Here is an 18,776-nt window from a genome sequence, read left to right as displayed (position 1 = left end):
GCTCCCTTAGTCTTTTTTTTTTCAAAAGGAACATGCATTTGCCTACTTACCAGTTGACATGTGCAAGTGCACCTACTTTAAGTGCTCAAGATTACTGACACAGTGGGTACTGACACACATCATGTGAGTGAATACTTCGGCACTAAGAGAAAAACACAAACAGAGAGTGTTTGAATATTTCAGCACCATGGAGAGCGACAGAGAGAACGGTTGGTGCTGTGGCCTTTTTCCATATTAATTGTAAGACATTTGGAGTAAGCAGTATGTCCACACCGTAGTAGTGATACATATTAAGTATGCCCAAAGATGTTAGTATGCATACATTTGTATGATTTTGTTTGTTTGTTTGTGTGTGTGTTGATGGACTTCTTGTCCCACATACAACACTCAAAGGATATGTTGCAGGCTGCTCCCAGCTGAGGGAAAAAACAAAACAAGTTGTTCTTTGTGGTAAGACAGCTCCAGGAAGATGTTGGAAAGCTAACAAAGTATTGAATATGGTGAAACACTTTTCTTTCTCGTGGTCATCTGTGTTCTATAGTCACTGCATTCACTTCTGAGGTACCAATTACATAACATAATATGAATATCAGTGGACAATACATACCGTGTAGTACTTGTATGTATGGCATTGGAACACAGTGTAAGTTTAAATGTTTCAGCACCATGGACAAAGCACAAGGGGACACATTGTCTCTCTCGCAAAGAGTGACAGATATTCAAATGCATTCTAATGTTTGGGTGAGCCAGAAAATTACAAGCAACAATAAATAGGTTGACTTTTTTATTTTTAAAGAAGGCCAAACTAATATGTTGATATGCTTCTCATTTTTATTTATTTATGTTCTTGATTGAAGAGGCAGTATGATGACAAGGTCACATGATCACATGAGGCAGGGAGGACAGCACTAGCACTCTTTAAAGGACATGTCCCCCTCAGGTGCATCGCTTCACCCAAATGAGAGGCTATATATACCGCTCCGATTGTTCTGTCTTTGACCTCCACCATGTTGTGTGTGTCCTGTGAGCACATTTCCTTATCTAATATCTGATTTTTTAAAATGTTGTATTGTTGCACACCATTTCTATTGATATCTGATTAAATGTTAATGTTTTCCCTTTGCAGATCCAAAACCAGACACACAAACACACACAGATGGTTAAATAAATCAACATAGATGTGAAAATAAAATAAAACTGCTCTGCATTTTGGACCTTGAACTCCTGCCTCATCTATGGTTCTCTTAAACTCACGAGCCATTAGATTTAGAATCTAACGTTCAAAATATCAAAAAGCTGATATGAAGCAATGCCATTTAGGTGACCATTGTCTATGTTGACTTTATGGTCTTGGATCAAGGTAACGCTGAGGCTTTGGAACCTTACGTTTGTAAATACGTATAACTTTTTTGTTAAGCATTAGGTGAATAATACCTCGTGCACTAAGCCTTTGATTAACTCTTTTTTAATGTATATTCATTTTCTAAACTATCTGTAGCTTATTTCTAAGATTAAATTCAGATGTTATTGAATTCAGTTGTATATTTGTACTACTATATTGTATTACTTTTCAGAACCCCTTGGGATTTTGCAATGGACATTGCTCACTTTCATTTCTGGTGCAGTTACTCGTGGTGATATTTTTCAAGGTGGGATGAATGTACTTTACTTCTAAACTGGGATTTTTCAGGTGAAATTGTGCAGTTAGTTGATGTAGTAGACTAGAATCTAACTTTTATATTTGCACGAGCTGGATACGATTGGTTGTAAAAGGGCATGAGATGACAGTAGGTGTATGCATGAGTGAAAATCTGCTGAGCACTGGCTGCTGAGTGGTATGGTAAATTGAAGACCCGATGCCTCATTTATAAAATGAAGAGGAGCTACTGTTTGTAGCGTACTGTTTATTATGAATCACTATTTAAGATTAGTGTGGTGAACGTGATTCCTTGTGCTTTATTATTGAAATATAGTCAGTGCCTTAGGCTGTTCTTTGAAGGTATTGATTTAAAGAAAAATAATAAAAACACATTGTATATGCTTTTCAAATATCAAATATTTACTTGGGGTGAGATTGTTTTGTCAACTGCTTTTTGCCAGTTCAAGAATGACCTTTGAACCTGTCTTTTGGATAGAAGTTCTTTGGATGAGAACTTCTTAAAATGTTAAACAATCTCAGCATTCACAATCATCTGGAAAACACCATGTGCTGATGAAGACTCTGTGCTGCAATCAAAAGCACCAGAACAACTAGCCTACTAATAATATGAAGATCTGGCCATCATCATTTGCTGATCAAGACCAAGTGATGATCAAAAGCTCCAGAACAGCTGCAGTGCTAAATGGACTTGGAGGTTATATTGTTCAGTTAATGTCTGCTTCCAAGGTCAATAATGCATTTTGAACGTTAAGAGATATGTTTGGAAGAACTGAGGCATATATTAATGATGTGGCTACAGTCCTTCATACACACATGTGCTTATTTTATTCACTTACGTATGTTTTTATGACACGCAAAGTCAAAGTTCTGGTTCTACCAGAATCGCCGATTTCACAATAAAACAAAAGTCCCATGTACTTTCAATTTTTTTCAGATCATCATCAGATATTGAGAGTGAATTTATTTTAAAATAAATTAAGCCACGCGACCGAAACGACAACATAATGACTATCGTCCTGACGCCACTTCAAAAAAAAAGGGACACGTGCTTCTCCGTGTTTAATTGATTTGTTGTCCCACGGTGTGAACACAAACGGATGTGTGTGCGCGCGTGTGTGTGTGTGAGAGAGAGGAGCCGAGAGATGTCATTCTCACTACACCTGTGCTGCCGCCTCCTGGACGGACGCGACTCCTTTGCAGCGACTGTACTATAAGTGAACGGACAGCTTATGAGACCCGCTCAAAGCGAGAGAACCACACGCAAGGAAGCGGGATGGCGAGGGTCGGACTGCCGCACCTCCGCGTCCTCCTCGCGGGGCTCTTTCTGGCGTGGACCTTGACGGTCCGAGCGAGCAGAGGGGCGACTTCGCCCGACGAGGAGCGGGACAAAGAGAGCGACGCGGAGGCGCCATGTGAGGTGAAAGCCGTAACCGTCTCTACCCTGCCCGTGCTCCGGGAGAACGAGTTCAGCTTCACCGGCGGAGCCTCGGGGAACGTGGCCGGTGGTGGGGTTGCCGCTGGAGCAGGTGCTGTCGGTGGAGGAGGAACTGGAGGAGGAGGAGGAGGAGGAGCAGCAGGAGGGGGGGAATCCCGACTCCTGTTATTCGTTAGAACAGATCTACCTGGGCGAATTTCCGTAATGGATGATCTTGACAACACAGCTCTCCCCTACTTCACACTCGGTAAGAACTGCTGTGCTGCTGATGTTTCCCCCCTCCACCGTGATAACCATGCAGTCCACCTAGCTGCACGTTTGTGCGCACTGGTAGGCTTGTGTTCACCCTGAGCTACATTTCCCTAATCATGTCCTCGCACACGTACTCCCTGGCGTTTAATCACCTGTCCTGTTTCCATTACATTGTCTGGTTTCAGTGGTAACTATATTGTTGTCTAGGCGGCATGACGTGCAGCCCACAAAATCCTGGTGAAAAAGGTGATATGATTCCCCTTTTCCTGTTGTTGCATAAACTACTCCTGCTTCCGAATGTGATAGGAACTAAGTACCGCTCGTGTTTAAATGGCACTCTTTCACTTCCTTCCTCTGCCTGTCTTTCCTCTCTGCCTTTCCTATTTTGTGGTTGAACGTGATTATGACTTTGAATTTCATGCATACCCTAAGTGTGGTGCCCCAATCAAGGAAGGCAATTTGGTCCTGCAAATATGCATGAAATTGGTATTTTATTCTCACTTGAGCACACAATTCATAGAACACTGCTGTGTGGCGTGAGGAGAGTTTGCATCACTGTCAATATTCGGCCGTGGTAGGTTTAAGGTAACCTGCACACCCCCTCTTTGTGCAGGGCTTAGTCACAGATAACCGATGGGATGGAAAACAAACACTGGACTTCGACAGGTCATCTGAAGTTCCCTGTGAAAGCCTTTGACTTTAAAATGATCTTGGGAGTAGCGTCACTAATTTCATAATCATGGAGGACGTAATAGTTGGAAAGTGCCTGGCTTTGTGAGAGGAGCAGACTATGCATGAAGGGAACTTGCTTACCTTGCTCTCTGCATATTTTTCGCTTATGTCACAGAGTCCTGAGAAAGATGGATGTTCTTATACTGGCCCCCTTTTTGTTTTTTTTATGTGTTGGTAGAAGTGCAGAGAGTGCAAAGCACACAGTACTGTTTGTTAAAGGCAATAAGCCGCACAGCATGGACCATAATTGCAAAAATCCTCCTATGTTTTCCAGTTCCCAATCAGTTCAGGGCAACTGTATTCGCTCAGTATAATAGAAAACCCGCTTTATGGCAAATACAAAGATGCAAGACTTAGTGGAGGTACTGAGAAAATCCATGTCTCATTACTGAGGTTTTTGGACTCTGGCTTGTTATCTTTTTTTAAATTTATTTCTTTATTTCTCCCCCTCTTATTCCCCGGTCTCAGTTTCATTCTCTGTATGAGGATTGCCGAGTAAACTGGCTGCGTGAAGCAAAGGCAGGCGGGCAGGCAGGCGGGCAGGCAGGCGGGCGGGCTGAGGGCTGGAGCATTAAGCTAGTAAATCACTTTCTATTCTCATTAAGGACAGCTGTTGACTGGTGAAAAAGGCCTCTCTGTCCTCCCAGTCAGCCAGCTAGCAAATTTGCTGCTTCGCCCTTCCAGTGCATGACTGTATGCTGTGGAGGGAGGAGGAAGAAAAAGGGGCTTTAATATTTTTAATGCAAGCATGTTCGCTTAAGCCGGTGACCACATTGTGAAACTGAATAAGAGCTGGAGTACAGTTGTGTGCACGATAAATCCAGAGGTTTTCATCATAAAACTGACATTTATGACAAAAAAAAGCCATACGGTTGTGAAAAAAACCCCAGTGACAAACGGTATGTTTCTTTTTAAAATAGTGAAGTGATGTTTTCCTTTTCAATATATGTGTTGTCTATCAGGAAATCAAAACACTTTGTTTTTTTTTCATTGCAAGCTGTTGTAGAACACCTGCTGAGCGACGTGAACGCCCACATATAATAATTGTGCTAAGATCCTGACACAGGAGTCCAAGGCAGAAGTTGACATGTTGGGTGTCACCTGTGTTTTGCATGTGTTCAGTATTCAACACGGTAACGCATCAGGTCATCTTGACAGCTTTGCTCTCTTTATGGATGAATTAGTGGCAGAGTTCTGCTCGTGAAATGAAATGTTGTGCTCCGACATCACGGCGATACACAGTGTTGTTGATTCAGTAGCACAAACTGAGCAAATTTCAAATACATAAAGTGAATTTTTATGATCAGAATTTCATGTGTTGCGTTGATATTCTACCTTTTTTTTTATTTTCTCCTATTAAAACTGTAAATGTAGGTGCTTCAGAGTGCTACAAAAGCCTAAGCCTCATCCAATACACAGTCAGAGATGCATATATTATATGGGCGTAGGCATTGTCATTTATCCCTTTGTTCTTTTCTGATGTTTTAATACCCACTGAACATTATATAGGACTGTATATTGTGTAGACTGTATTGGATTGAGGCAACCACCCACCAACTCTTATTTTGTTCCTCTAATGTCTGTTGTTCTGAAGCTGTTAACATCAGTGCCTGTGGGGAATAAAATAAAACTGTAACAACTCAGCAAAACGCTGCCTCCCATCATGTGAGACCTATTTAAAATAATATAAACAACTCAAAGGGAAAATATTTTAAGTCTTGAGTAACGGACAATTTACATTTTCTCACCGACTGTGATTCCAGAGAGTAAACGCTTTGAAAATTGCAGTTAGCGTCTCACATTTTGACCTCCCGTGCTTGGTTTGCATTAAGAAACTGATTTACAGACTTATGTGCTCACTATTTTTTGCATGAATATGTACTACTGTTGCCTCATCAGGCAGTGTGCTACACTCGACTGACGTCTAAAGGTGCAAAACCACGTGTTCCTTTTACACGACACCTCCTCACAGTAGCTGCTTTTCTCTCTTCTAATAAAGCAAAATGCACTTCCTATTTTCTGATAAAAATGCGAGAGATATTTCAAAATGCTGGGGCATGCCTTATGAGCCAAATGGCAACCGAACCCTAATGAGCACAGCCTTGAGTCTGTTTCTTCGATTCTGTCAGATGTGGGATTGTTTTGTGGTCGGGAACGTCAGAGGTTTAGGGAAGGTGGGGAAAAGGACAGCAAGTCCCCTTTCCCACTGTGGCCTGCTGCCTGCTCAGCTTTGATTTATTACCTCAAGTGTCGTGGAGAATGGATGAACAGAAAGGGCAGTGAAGAGGAAATGTACAGGGCCCCTTCCCCGGTTTCTTCTTTTCTTTTCTTTGTCTTTTCTTTCTGTGAAAGTTTTTTGTGTGGGTGTATTTTAACGTCAGAAAAAAAAGATATTTTGAGTTCAAACCACATTCAAGGTTTTACGTGTTTAACTTTTTCTGCATCAGAGCTTTCCTCCTATCATACTCCATCCACCGTCATTTTACTTTAAATAATGAATGTTAGTGGCAGTTGCAGTCGTGCTGTAATCCAACTTCGTCGTATCAAACATTAGAAATTCTAGAAATTCTAGGGAGAGATGCTTCTCTGCTTCGTCCCACAAGATCATTTTCTTTGCTCATTGTAAGTGATGTGGGACTGGGTGGAGATCGATATGTTTAGCAACATGGCTGACTCGGTAAACACCTCATTAGGAGTTCACCTTTTTGAAAACCTTCAGGCACTTAACGCAGGAGCGCACGTCTCCCTGTCCTTTATCGTCTCCATCCATCCAACAAAATCTTTACACCTTTAATTTTCGACCTCATCTTATTTTTTGCGCATCTTATTGAGCTCTGGCTTTTCAATCAGCCTTCTCCCCCCTCTGCGTCTCCCCCCCTCTGCGTCTCCCCCCTCTGCCTCGCTCTATCTCTCTAAGCGGGAGTTACAGCAATCCCTGCTACGCTCTGGGAGGGGAGATGGGAGGTTGAAAGCAACAGTGGTAAAGACAAAAAACTAAAAGAATGCCTTCACTGGACTGCTGTGCTTCCCGTGTGCACAGAACATGTACACACTGCACTACATCTCAATCTTATGTCAGGGGGTTGAGCTTAGCAGTGCAGGACGAGCACTGAAGAGGGTGGTAAAGGTCAACAAGAGAGATGGGAGTTATTACACAGTGTGGAGCGGACATGGATGGGGAGTTTGTGGAAAGACTTGAAATTTAAGCACGGCACTTAATTTTCCGCTGTTTTCAATGGAGTGTCGTTGGGAATTCCACAAACAAGCGCATCCAAGTGATATACCGAGGGCGTAAAGAGAAAAGAGAGAATAGGATCCATGGTGGAGCTTGTGCAGGCCATCAAATGGTCTATTTGTCATCATTTGACCTGCTGTAATAAACCTACAGGAGGCTGTCTTTTGAAGATGAATGCTCTACTACAGTCTCATTTGTAGTGGGAATTCTGTTCCTAACCACACTCTGTACTCTTAAAGCCCTACCCCAGTGTTTTCAGTCTCGAATCTCCTGGTTTGGTCTTATACAGCAAAATGCCAGGTTTTTTTTTCGACAGGCCGGAAGCTCTGCGTTTATCTTTGATCATTGCACACTGTGCTGGCTGGTCTGCTCTCACCTGCTGCGAGTCACATTCGTCATACACGAGGTTGGCTGCAGTATCGCACGATTTCTAGATATTGTATTTTTATTACAATTTGTGTTAAGAATTTGCCAGTAGTGTCTTCTTCAACCGCGATTTGTCATTTGCTGTCGATGTTACGGCCAGGGTCCGTTTGTATTTTATTATAAGAATGTGCATTGAGACTCTATATTTTTATACCTCAAACCATGTGTAAACATGGTGAAGTGGAAATCGAAAAAAAAGGGTTATTTGGTCATATTACTACAGCTACTGCCAATCAATTATAGGCTTCTGATAATAATACTACCACTTCTTTTTTTTTCTTTTTTATGAGATGCTTTTGAGGATTGATGGTGATTCCCATGCCACTGCTGATGATTTGTTACACTGGCATGTGTGAAGGATTGATGAGTCTGGGTGTTGAACAAAGCAACAGTATTGTGTTGTAGTTGTCTGTAAAGGTGGCCGCTGTAACATTGTTTGACAGCTTTGGCCAAGGAGACGCCCGATGTGTGAGAAATGAAAGGGAAAACCAACACGAAGTGTCTCAGCAAGGCGTTGGGCCATAATGAGGCACCAGAACATCCTCAGGCTATGAAAACTGGAGCGATAAACACCGTTCTCCCAGAAGATATCGCCTCTTTTAGTGTTTTGATGACGGTGGTGGTGGAGAGTGTTGAACACATTGGTCCCAAAACAAATCCCCATAGGTAGTAAATCGGGATCTGGTGACTGTGAAGGCAATGGCATCATTGGCCTCTATATGGAAGCATTCCTTGTGTTGTTCCATTCATTTGATTCAGGTAAATGCTTTCAGTTTTATGACATGCAGTGGAATTGTGTTTTTTTCTTTATTTTCATTGATGGAATTAAAGACGGAAGGCAAGTATTCATACCCGAACAGCTGATTGAGAAGTATTTCTACAGCGAGTTATTTCTAACTCTGGAAATAAAAATCAGGCTTGTGCACACAGTTTTATAATATCTAAGATTCATAAAAAATGTCCATGTATACTGCCCACCTTAGAAGCTTGGTGCTAAGAGTTCATAAATACTTTGCATTAATACATATTTTGGACTTTTTTTGCATCTACAGTTTTGGCCCCTGCAGGCATAGGACAGTATGACAATTTCAAATCACATCAACTTCCTTCTAGTGAAAAAACCACAGCAATCAAACAATCTTTAATAAAGTAATCATAAATCATAAGATGACAGAGTCTGTTGTTGTGATATTGTGTCTGTCTGCATGATCATTTAAAACCAGGCTCTATTTTTCACTTCTCTACCATCACAGCCAGCTAAACAGCCTCTCCAAGTCACTCGTGACGATATTCACAATTATCCCCGTAATGGAAATTCTCCATGATCAAGTTATTGTAAAGGGTTGTTTTTTTTTTGTCATGATACACGACATACGGTCCCATCCTTTGTATACAGTAGAGAGAAATGTGTTTCTCTCTTTTGCAAGAGAGTATTTTTTTTCTAAAATCCAACAAACGGATTACGAGTTTGTATTACCTCACCCATTCTGGCAGAGAATGAAGAATCAAGCTCATGTAGTGTATTGGTGACAGGCCGACGCGATGGCCCGGGAAGGATGGATGGATGAATATGGTCAGTGACCCATGCTGGTTGCTTTCCTTAGCAGGAACTCTAATTCGCTTTGTTTTGCCATCAGTGTCTCTAGTCTTGCCTTGCGGGGGAATTGGACAGATTTGATTTCAAGATAATCATTTGATCATTGCTAAGAGGGGTATTTTTTATTTGTTTTTATTTGACAGAATGAATAAAGACGTTTATGTAAATACCACTCATAAATGCACAAGCTCTTTCCCCTGATTTATGCAAAGCAACAACACGCACAATCGTTCATACTTTCCCCCCCCTATTTGATTAATTGGCAAAGAAGATGAAAGATAATGTTTGGCAAATGAGGGGATGGCAAAATTCAATAGTTTGTATTTCATTTTAAATAGACCGTATATGACAAATGAATCGGCTAAGATGCAGTCTTTTGGGGTTGGTTTATCGCAGCAGGATAAATATAGAAATGGGTAGATCAGAGCCTGAAGTGTTTACTCTTTATTTTACATAAACATGAGGTGTGGGTTTGCTTTAGTTATGTATCAAATAAGATCGTCTGCCTAGAAGTTTAATTATGGAAGTGTGGTGAATTTGCTATTTAGAAATGTAACCGGAGCATGCTGGTGTAGAACACATATACAGTAAGCCATGTGTAGTGACCGCAGCTACTGTTAGCAACCTCAGCTTTTAGCATTTTCCATAGGAGCTCCACTGTGGCTTTGAAAGCTCTTATAGGTTCAGGGACAGCCCAGTGACTCTCTCCAGTACTCTCATGTCACTTTTCATGTAAACGGCCGGCATTTAACCAGATATTAGCTTCAAAAATGAAACCTAAACTTATTTAGATTTTCACCCTCAGTCTTTTTCACTGCATTGTTTTATCGCGGTGTACCCCTTTAAGTCCACACCAACTTATCTTGATATGTAAAGCTGGACTATCAAAGAACAGCCTGGAGGGTGTATCCAACAAAGGAGCATGTTGCAAGCTGATTCCCAAAAAAGATTCATAAACTGTAAAGGGGCTTTCTAGTCTGTGCACCGGATGCATAATGTGACACTGATTTATAAAAGCAATTCCATTTAGTTGCCCCCGTTGCTCCTTTGGCTCCTCGGTTGTGTCCCCTGCCACATAATGGAATGCCCCATGTGACAAAGGCTGTGTAATGTATTTGCTCTTTTAGGAAAATACGTTTTACAATGCGAGCCAGACATTTGGGGCTCGGTACAATCCATCACACAATATATTTAAAACCCAGTAAGATGTGTAGACACGCCGAATATTTTACGAAGTTCAACTTTGCCTACAGATCATCCATCTGTGGACGATACAGCATTTGCATCAAACGAGTTCAGTATACTGTCGGAGGAGCACACACAACCTTTTGATTTAATTAAATAAACTAGCGACTACCTCGTGATGGGATCACAGCAGCCGCACTGGCCACATCCTATCCCCCTACTTCGGCGCAATTTGTTGGAACACACCCATCTTTGAACTCAACCTACATTCTCATCTCAACTACACACCTTTTACATTTCATGTCTGCATCTTGCATAGTTGCCACGCTATCAAAACCTGTCCACAGACAGACATAAAAACACAAGTACTGAAAACATCCTCTGGTAGTTCCCGATACCGGAGGTGTCTCCAGGACAACATTTTGCCGTGATGACACGCATGTACACATTGTGGAAACAATACCTGCCACACGCCGTCACAGCTGGGAAACGGAGGGGCATGTTTCCATGACAGGTTGATCGGGTAAAGGCACAGCCTTTGGTGAATCCAACAAAGGTTTCGTCAAAGTTCTAAATCGATTAACAAGTGGATGTAACAGAATTGGAATTAACATGAACCTGCACATAATGGAAGCAGTGCTTCAAAAGGATGAATAAACTCCATTTGTATGATTCTGTTATGTGATGTGATTTGATTGTTCAGTTCATGGTGAGTCTAGCAATCTACTTTTTTTTTTTTTCTTCTAGGTTTCTATCCGGGTCTGATTTTTATTTTTTTTTTCTTCTCCTGTTAAAGTTGGGCGTATCGATACTGATCTTCAAAAATAAATAAAATTGATTCCAAGTGTTTAACGTAACAAGGAATTGTTGAAGATGAAGCATTTGCTAGTATTAATTAGTGCATTGAATTGGATCGGTATTTGACTGACTCAAATTTTCAGCTGATGTTGGAAAAAAAACTTAAAAATTGAACGTTTATTGAATATTTTAAGCACATTATTATATATTTCATAATTTCAGTTGATTGGCAAAACTTTGCTTTTGATTGAAATAAATGCTGAATCTTTAAAGTAGCCCAATTCCTTTTGTGTGTGTATGCTTTTCCATATTTTCCTTTCAAATATGTCCCGTTTCCTACAGTATGTACACAGTTAGACGGTACATAATGAGAGGAAGCCACCACTAACTACTCTGCTTAATAGCCTTGTTCAGTTTGTTCTTGTTTGAAAGACAGCCTTGGCCCGGTGTGTGGATGCTGACACACCCGATGACATGAATGAACACAATGGTGAAGTCCGCCCCTGGCTGTCTAAACTAAATGAAACATGAGCAGAGAGCAGACAGCGTAAGGAATGAACGTTGGTTGCTTCTTGAGGCCGTATGTGCTCACATTTTCAGATTCCTGTTTGGAATGCTGCGGTGTCGCTTCATCCTCATGCGAGAGTTATCAGGATGCTTAGGTGCAGGTGGGATTTCCTTTGCCCGGACACTGCTCTTACTTGCGGTCGTGTTCTGACTTATCGTGTGAGAGTTGTAATGGAAACGCTGCATGCCTACCTGCTGATACCTCAGCCAGCCGGTTGCAGACTGCTCTGTGCCAACTCTGTTTTCTGACACAAGAAATGCAGCTTTTGACGAATAGAAGTGCTGCTTACACCATAGAGTCCTGGATTAAGCTGCTTAATTGTTTTCTGTAGAACGTTTTTTTGTTTTTTTTTAACAATTTTGTGCCTCTTCATACATAATTACTTTATTTCAAATCAAAGGTTTAGTCGGTCTCAGTACAATACATTTATTTTCAAAGTCCATTTTCCCTTTGGTATCCACTTCTTACCAATAACAAACATGGCAACAAAGACCAATTCAATCTTTCTGGATTAAAAGGAATAATGTAAAATAGAAATCAGCGCATTGCCAAAAATAGCTGCAAGTGTTTTACTCAATCATTTGTCCGCTCTTTCTGCTTTTCAAGCAGTGTTTTATGTTTCCCACTTACAATTGATTCTTTTGGTGGGTGATTTTGATGGCACAAAGTGTCCTTTTTTTGTTCAAGGAAATGGTATTCGTTCAAAGCATATTTATTCATTGAGGCAGTCGATCCTCTGACAATCTACAAAACACAACCACACCACTCTGCCATAATCAAGACCAGTGAGGAGTAAGATGGAAGTCAGACAGACTCGGCATCAAACTGTCAGCAAAATTAATGTTTTACCCAGAACCTGCCTCACAGGGATTCACTTGCACCCCCTCCTCTGGCTTCAAACAGACCAGACGGCCTGTAAATGTCCTCCTACTGGTTGACAGGTTAGATTTCCAGATCACAGGCAGGATGAAAGCCCAGTTCCACTCTGTTTGGGCTCCAGTTGCGCTCGCTCTCTTGCTCTCTCGCTCTCTCTGTCTCCCTCTTTCTTTCTCTCTCTCTCTCTCTCGTCCTTGCTACTTTTATGCACACTATATTGTTGACCTACCTCTGCTTTTATTCTGAACTTCTCAGACAAATTTCACTCAGACTGTGCTCTTGAGTCAATAGATTCTACACCGTTTAAAGAAAAAAAACCAAAAACATTTTCAACAAAATATGTTTCGTAACTATTTTTCTTTATCGTAAGCTGCACGAGAGTGTGTCTTGTGTTTTATAGTACCAGTATTGCACGTGTGTTAGTTCACCATTACCATGGGGATGTAGTTAAATAGTCTCCAATAACCTAGTTAATGGAATTATTGAAATCACAGAAGGGTATTATTTTGCAAACATGACAAGCAGTGTGTGTGTTTCAAAGAGGAAAAGGAGAGGCATTGTTCACTGTAAGCTGGTCACAATGATGTTTAAGACCCATAAAATTTGATTCCCACCAGAATTTGCTCTGCACCGTGGCAACGTGCCAGCTCTGCACAGCTCACTATCATCGTACCCCGTGGTTCCTACAAAAGATTTTAAACCTTTTATCTATGCTGGTTTGTTTGTACCTATTTGCATTCCCTCCAAGCTGTACAATCTGAGATTTCCTTGCAGATAAAGATTGGGCACCATTAATCTCCTCTCGACTGATGGGGTTTCCTCCCACGATTTCTCTTTTTTTCCGCTCCATCATGCACATCTGTCCAAGTTCCTGGTGGAGTTGGCTTTATCTGCACAGGGACACACATGCTCTAACTCTTCGCTTTTCCAGTTGTCAGTCTTGATAATATGGGTCCATTGATTCCAGACAAAACAAAGGGGATTTCTGCACTCTGATTCATATGACCTCGGGAAGAGTAGATTAAGTTGTGATGAAACCATTGGTGGTTTGTTAGATAATGGCCGCATTGTATACGTTTTTACAAAGGAACTTATTTGAGAGCCACAAAAAGAATCACACCTACCCTCATCCATCCATGCATTGGAGCCAGACGAGATATATAATCTCTCCAGCATGATCTGGGTCTACCCCAGGGCCTCTTACCAGTGTGCTGTGCTCAGAAAAAGGGAAGCACCCCAGGAGGTATCCTGATCAGATGCCCGAACCACTTCAACTGCTCCCTTTTGACGGAGAAGAGCTTTACTCTGAGCTCCCTCTGGATATCTGAGCTCCTCACCCTATCTCTAAGGCTGAACCCGACCACCCTATGAAGAAAACTCATTCCGGCTGCTTGTATTTTACCCTCACTTTTGAACCAGACACCGGGATACTTAACTCTCTTCCAACCCAGAGAGAGCAATCCACCATTTTTAGGGTAACATCTACTTGACATTTGCTTTGCTTGTTGTCAATGTCTTCAATTCTAGATTTCAAAAAGCACAGTCCTGCTTGGCAAAAATAACCGAGTTACAATCGAGTTACATTATGATGCGTTCAAACTCTACTCAGTAAAAATTAGTATTGTGCAAAGGTAAATGACGTGTTCAAATGTAATCTTGTAAAATGTAGCTTTTGTCTAGTAACTTTAGGCGGATCATCAGAGATTAGTAATAAATTCGCAAAAAAACTGTTTGCAAATTGCAATAAAGGAGTGTGTTTAAGTACAAGGACTTTTTATTACTTTTTAACAGTGGTAAGAAATTAGGCATTCAAAAATGGTGTTATTTCACAGGTATTAGTATTGACTACAACATTTCCGGTAGTGCACATTAATATGCATCTGCCTGGCTCGTAAGGCCATTTGTGCAATTATTTTACATATTGGAGGATTGCTGCCTGTAAGTTTACTTGATGAAGTTCAATATCTTTCATTAATTGATTTATTTCATTCGAATACACACTTTATTTTTTCAATGTTAGAATAGGTCTCTGTCGGATTGAATGGTTTCTTTCATAAAGCATCAGTGAAACTGAATAGTGGTGTTTTCAGCATCTATGCCTTTCTGTTTTAAGCCTGAGGGGAAAATCGGCACTTGGCCTCACATATTGTATGCTTATCCACAGGAAGCTCATTGGTATGTCACGGTTGTATCCTCCTCGCCTCTTTTCAGAGGCACAGCACACAGCATTTTTTCAGGTATTTTGTCTGGCTCTGGATTAGCTCTGATCTAACAGCAATTACCCTTGGAAGTCTAACACTGCATAGCATGCTCTCCCGAGGTCACCGGTGGGTGATGTGTCTTCAGACTGGTTAAAGGGATAGTTTGGATGTTTTTAAGTCGGGTTGTGTGAGGTACTTATCCATAATCGGTGTATAACCTACAGTATATGATGGGTGGCACGTCCGCGGTTTGGAGAAGCAGACGGGAGTTACCACACTGATCAAAGCGATGTACAGCTGTGGATGGGGGAAGCGGCAAAAGGTATTTTTGCCACCTTTTAAAGATAGGCCCACCTAAATATATCAATTCCAGTTGAAGTTTATGCTGTATTTAGAATATATTCTCTGGTTTACCTTGCCGTGAGACATCCGGTGTTTTTGTGTGACTTGGCTGAATGCAAACTAACGGCGCTAGACCAGCAACTCCTGTCTTCTGCATGTTGAAAATGGCAGTTTTTTTCAATAGGGTCTGGTGGCTTTAGCGAGAGCACAGATACCGGCTTCAGTTTACATATAGCGTACACTTAAACTGATATATTTTTTTTTTTTTGGTGGGCTTTTTTTTAAGTGGCTAAAATATGTTTTAGTGCTGCCACTGTCCACAGCAGAACATTGCTTTGCGTGCCGACAGCACAGCTTCAGTTCTCTGTTGGAAATGTCTGCTTCACGGCAAGGTAAACCGGTGACAATATTCTAAATATAGCACGTACATGGCAAGCTGAAATTGATGTATTTAGATGGGCCTTTCTTTGAGGTGGCAACAATACCTTTTTCTTTTGTCCGTCATTATCATTTTAGTGCTCGAAGAAGGCTGTTTGTAGAGCTGTACAAATTAAACCGGATTGGATTAAGTCTCGACACAAATACCATTTAAGTAATGCAGTCATGCATAGACCCAGTGGTGATAAAACAAGTGTTGCTAGCTTACACAAATAGGCTTTGAGACATATACTCCTCCCATCTGTATCACATCATGCCTGATGTTCATTTTAATGTCACTTCTTCTAAAAGAATAAATCACACATCAAGTCAACGGGGAGAATGCACTGAAGCCAGCTAACACTATAGCAGCAGTCCAAGGGAAGGAATCAATGTCCTTTTGGCTCCTCCTCCAGAGGCGCATGCAGGTTTTTATATATGTCCGACGGTAAGCAGATTGCATTTGTAGATAGGACAGATGTATATTTGTGCATTCCCATTTTTCAGAACTTAAGTTAAAAGAAGCTACGGATTAATCGGTAATGAAAATGATCATTAGTTGCAGTACTGTTCCCTAGGTTCCCTAGGTGAAATTTTTTCACAAATCTCTGTGTGTAAGATCCCCAAAGGCAGCAACATATCCGTATGAGACACCCACTGCTGGAGGGTAGAGATGATATGCCGATGGTGCTTTTGTCATCACAGTATACTTTATCCTCATATCTGTTGTAAGCTTTCAAGTCACAACTTTGAAGATTACTTTTACTGACAGTTGTGGCTAAATGATAGATTAATTTCTCCTGTATGATCTTATGTATAATGTCATTGTTACTAAGTCAAGTTTTTCCTCTAAAAATTACTTTTCAAAGTTTGATAGAGAGGAACTTTATATTCCATGTTGTATGTTTGGCTTCACCATAAAGCGATGAAGGAAACATTACACAACAGTTGACTATGCAGGGCAAAGATGAGGACACATGGCTGGGACTCACTATCAAGAAACATGATTCAAAATGCATAAATACAGTAAAATTATAATGTAAAATGAAATATAATGGGAGATGCATTCAACGCCCTCATTTTATTTGGCAAGACATACCTACTGTACACATTTTTGGTTTGATTGTGACTACTTGTCTAAGTTATTTTTGTATTTTTGGTTAGGTAAATGAAGGAAATAAAAGATAAATAAAAGAACACATGGAAGTGTTGATTATTTCTAATATATATATATATATATATTACATTTACACTAATGGTTTTAATCAAAGAGCATAGGCTGGGGAGCATTACTTACAAATTCCCATGTATAAATGAATTGATTAAAACCATTTCTGTAAATGTAGCAGAAGGAAGAGCATATCATTGCCAGTGGCATGTCCCACAATCATCTACTACACGGCAACGTGTAAATCCTGATTGGGTAAAACCCATGTAATTAGCATCAAACATATTAAACACAATGTTTTGTTCGTGGTAGATTATTTTGTGAATGTACAGTTTTAAATGGAAAATAGTGTGCCTAAACTTAAAACTTTCTTTGCACTGTTGACCGTCACTAGGTATAATGTGCATAGGACATTTTGGTGTAAGGAAACTAGACGGCTCATCATATATTGCTGTGCGTGCGGTGTGCCTTCCACACATTAGCCCAACAGGGTGATCACTGTTCCGTAACATGACCGCAATCAGGACAAATGCACTATTAACTCTGTAATGAGACAGCTCAACAAACAGAATTAATGGGTCCATTCAAAATGGCACTCTCCAGCAATCAACACTTAGTTAGGCTTGTTACGATGACTGTCAGCATCAGGGAGAATACTCCGCCTTCTCTGTGTCAAGTGAACACACAATTGTGATATTTTTTTTGTTATTTTTTTTTTTTTTTCTAACTTTTGGGCAACTTTGCCACGCACATATTAGAACTTTGACACATTCTGGAACTAAAAATGTCTAACATTTGGAAATCGGTGTCACTCTGGTGCTTATTTAAATGAATCTCACTCCCTTAATGTACAATCTTATCGGGGACGTTAATTATTAAAGAGCCTCTTTGCGGATTTTCAACTTGAACCCTATTGCTCTAATGTTGGGAGCACAGGAATAAACTGGCAATATACGCACTGCATTCAGCATATCAAGTGCTATCCACCACCGCCTACCTCTGCTGTCAGGCAGATGTTGTACATTGTGTGATCGCACGCTTTAGTTTTTATGGTAGGGGTTGTGACTTGTCAGACCCCCCGGAGATACAAATATTTTTTTCTTGAGCCCCCCTGGGTGACTCGGAAAAATGCAATGAAAGATAAATGTGGAATTTGGAGAGGTCAGGTGTCTTTGCTTTTGGGACTGTGAAGACTATGAGCCCTGACATAATGCAGACCCATGTGGATATTGTGCCTGTCCACCCGGAGCACATCTCCGCCCTGCTGTTGAGTCACTGGCACCGGTTACATCCACTTCTTCCGACAACGATTGAGCAATAAAACTATTAATAAGACTATTTTTAAATGCAAAAAAAAACATATTTAAAATAAGTACAAAATACAAGCATTTAAAGTTGTATGTCCCTCCCCTATTGACATAATAACTAAACACTAAAAGATGGAAATTAGACTCATAACATGAGGTAATGAGAGAATTACATCTCATGTAAAGTTGATGTACGTGCCAAGCTAGAAATCCATACTTAACTTCTGTCAGCCAGAATTTATGTTTTAAAAGATATAAAGTGAACGTCAAAGATCAACAAATTGAGCCAAACATTTGGATGAATGTACATGATAAATGTTAGATAAAAGTCATAGTTTGATTTAGTATCACACTTCACTTTTAACAGAAACATAAGGTCAATGGTATGACGAAGTACCATCGATCTAAAGTTATGGTGAGAGCAGCTGGTGAAAATACATTTGAACCAAACACTTGATATTATTTACGTCACATGTTCTCATGTATTTGGTATTTGTATTTACACGTTTGCCTTGTTGGATGCTGTCAAAGCCAGATGATTGGACATGAATACACACCCCGACAAGCCAATGATGGA

At 40.6% G+C, this 18,776-nt stretch overlaps 1 protein-coding gene across 1 annotated transcript in view; it reads left to right on the top strand.

The window, feature by feature from the left end:
- Window positions 1-2,933: 2,933 nt before the first annotated feature.
- The window catches only part of astn2 (astrotactin 2), a 214,188-nt gene continuing 198,345 nt past the window's right edge, over window positions 2,934-18,776 (top strand). The window contains exon 1 of the mRNA XM_076086837.1: window positions 2,934-3,342. Within this exon, the coding sequence (XP_075942952.1) occupies window positions 2,934-3,342 (409 nt within the window). The remainder of the gene's footprint in view (window positions 3,343-18,776) is intronic.

This window comes from Anarhichas minor, unplaced genomic scaffold (assembly GCF_050575085.1).
Source record: "Anarhichas minor isolate MPS153535 unplaced genomic scaffold, ASM5057508v1 ptg000002l, whole genome shotgun sequence".
In the NCBI taxonomy this organism is placed as follows: Eukaryota; Metazoa; Chordata; class Actinopteri; order Perciformes; family Anarhichadidae; genus Anarhichas; species Anarhichas minor.
This window is presented reverse-complemented; position numbering and strand designations above follow the sequence as displayed.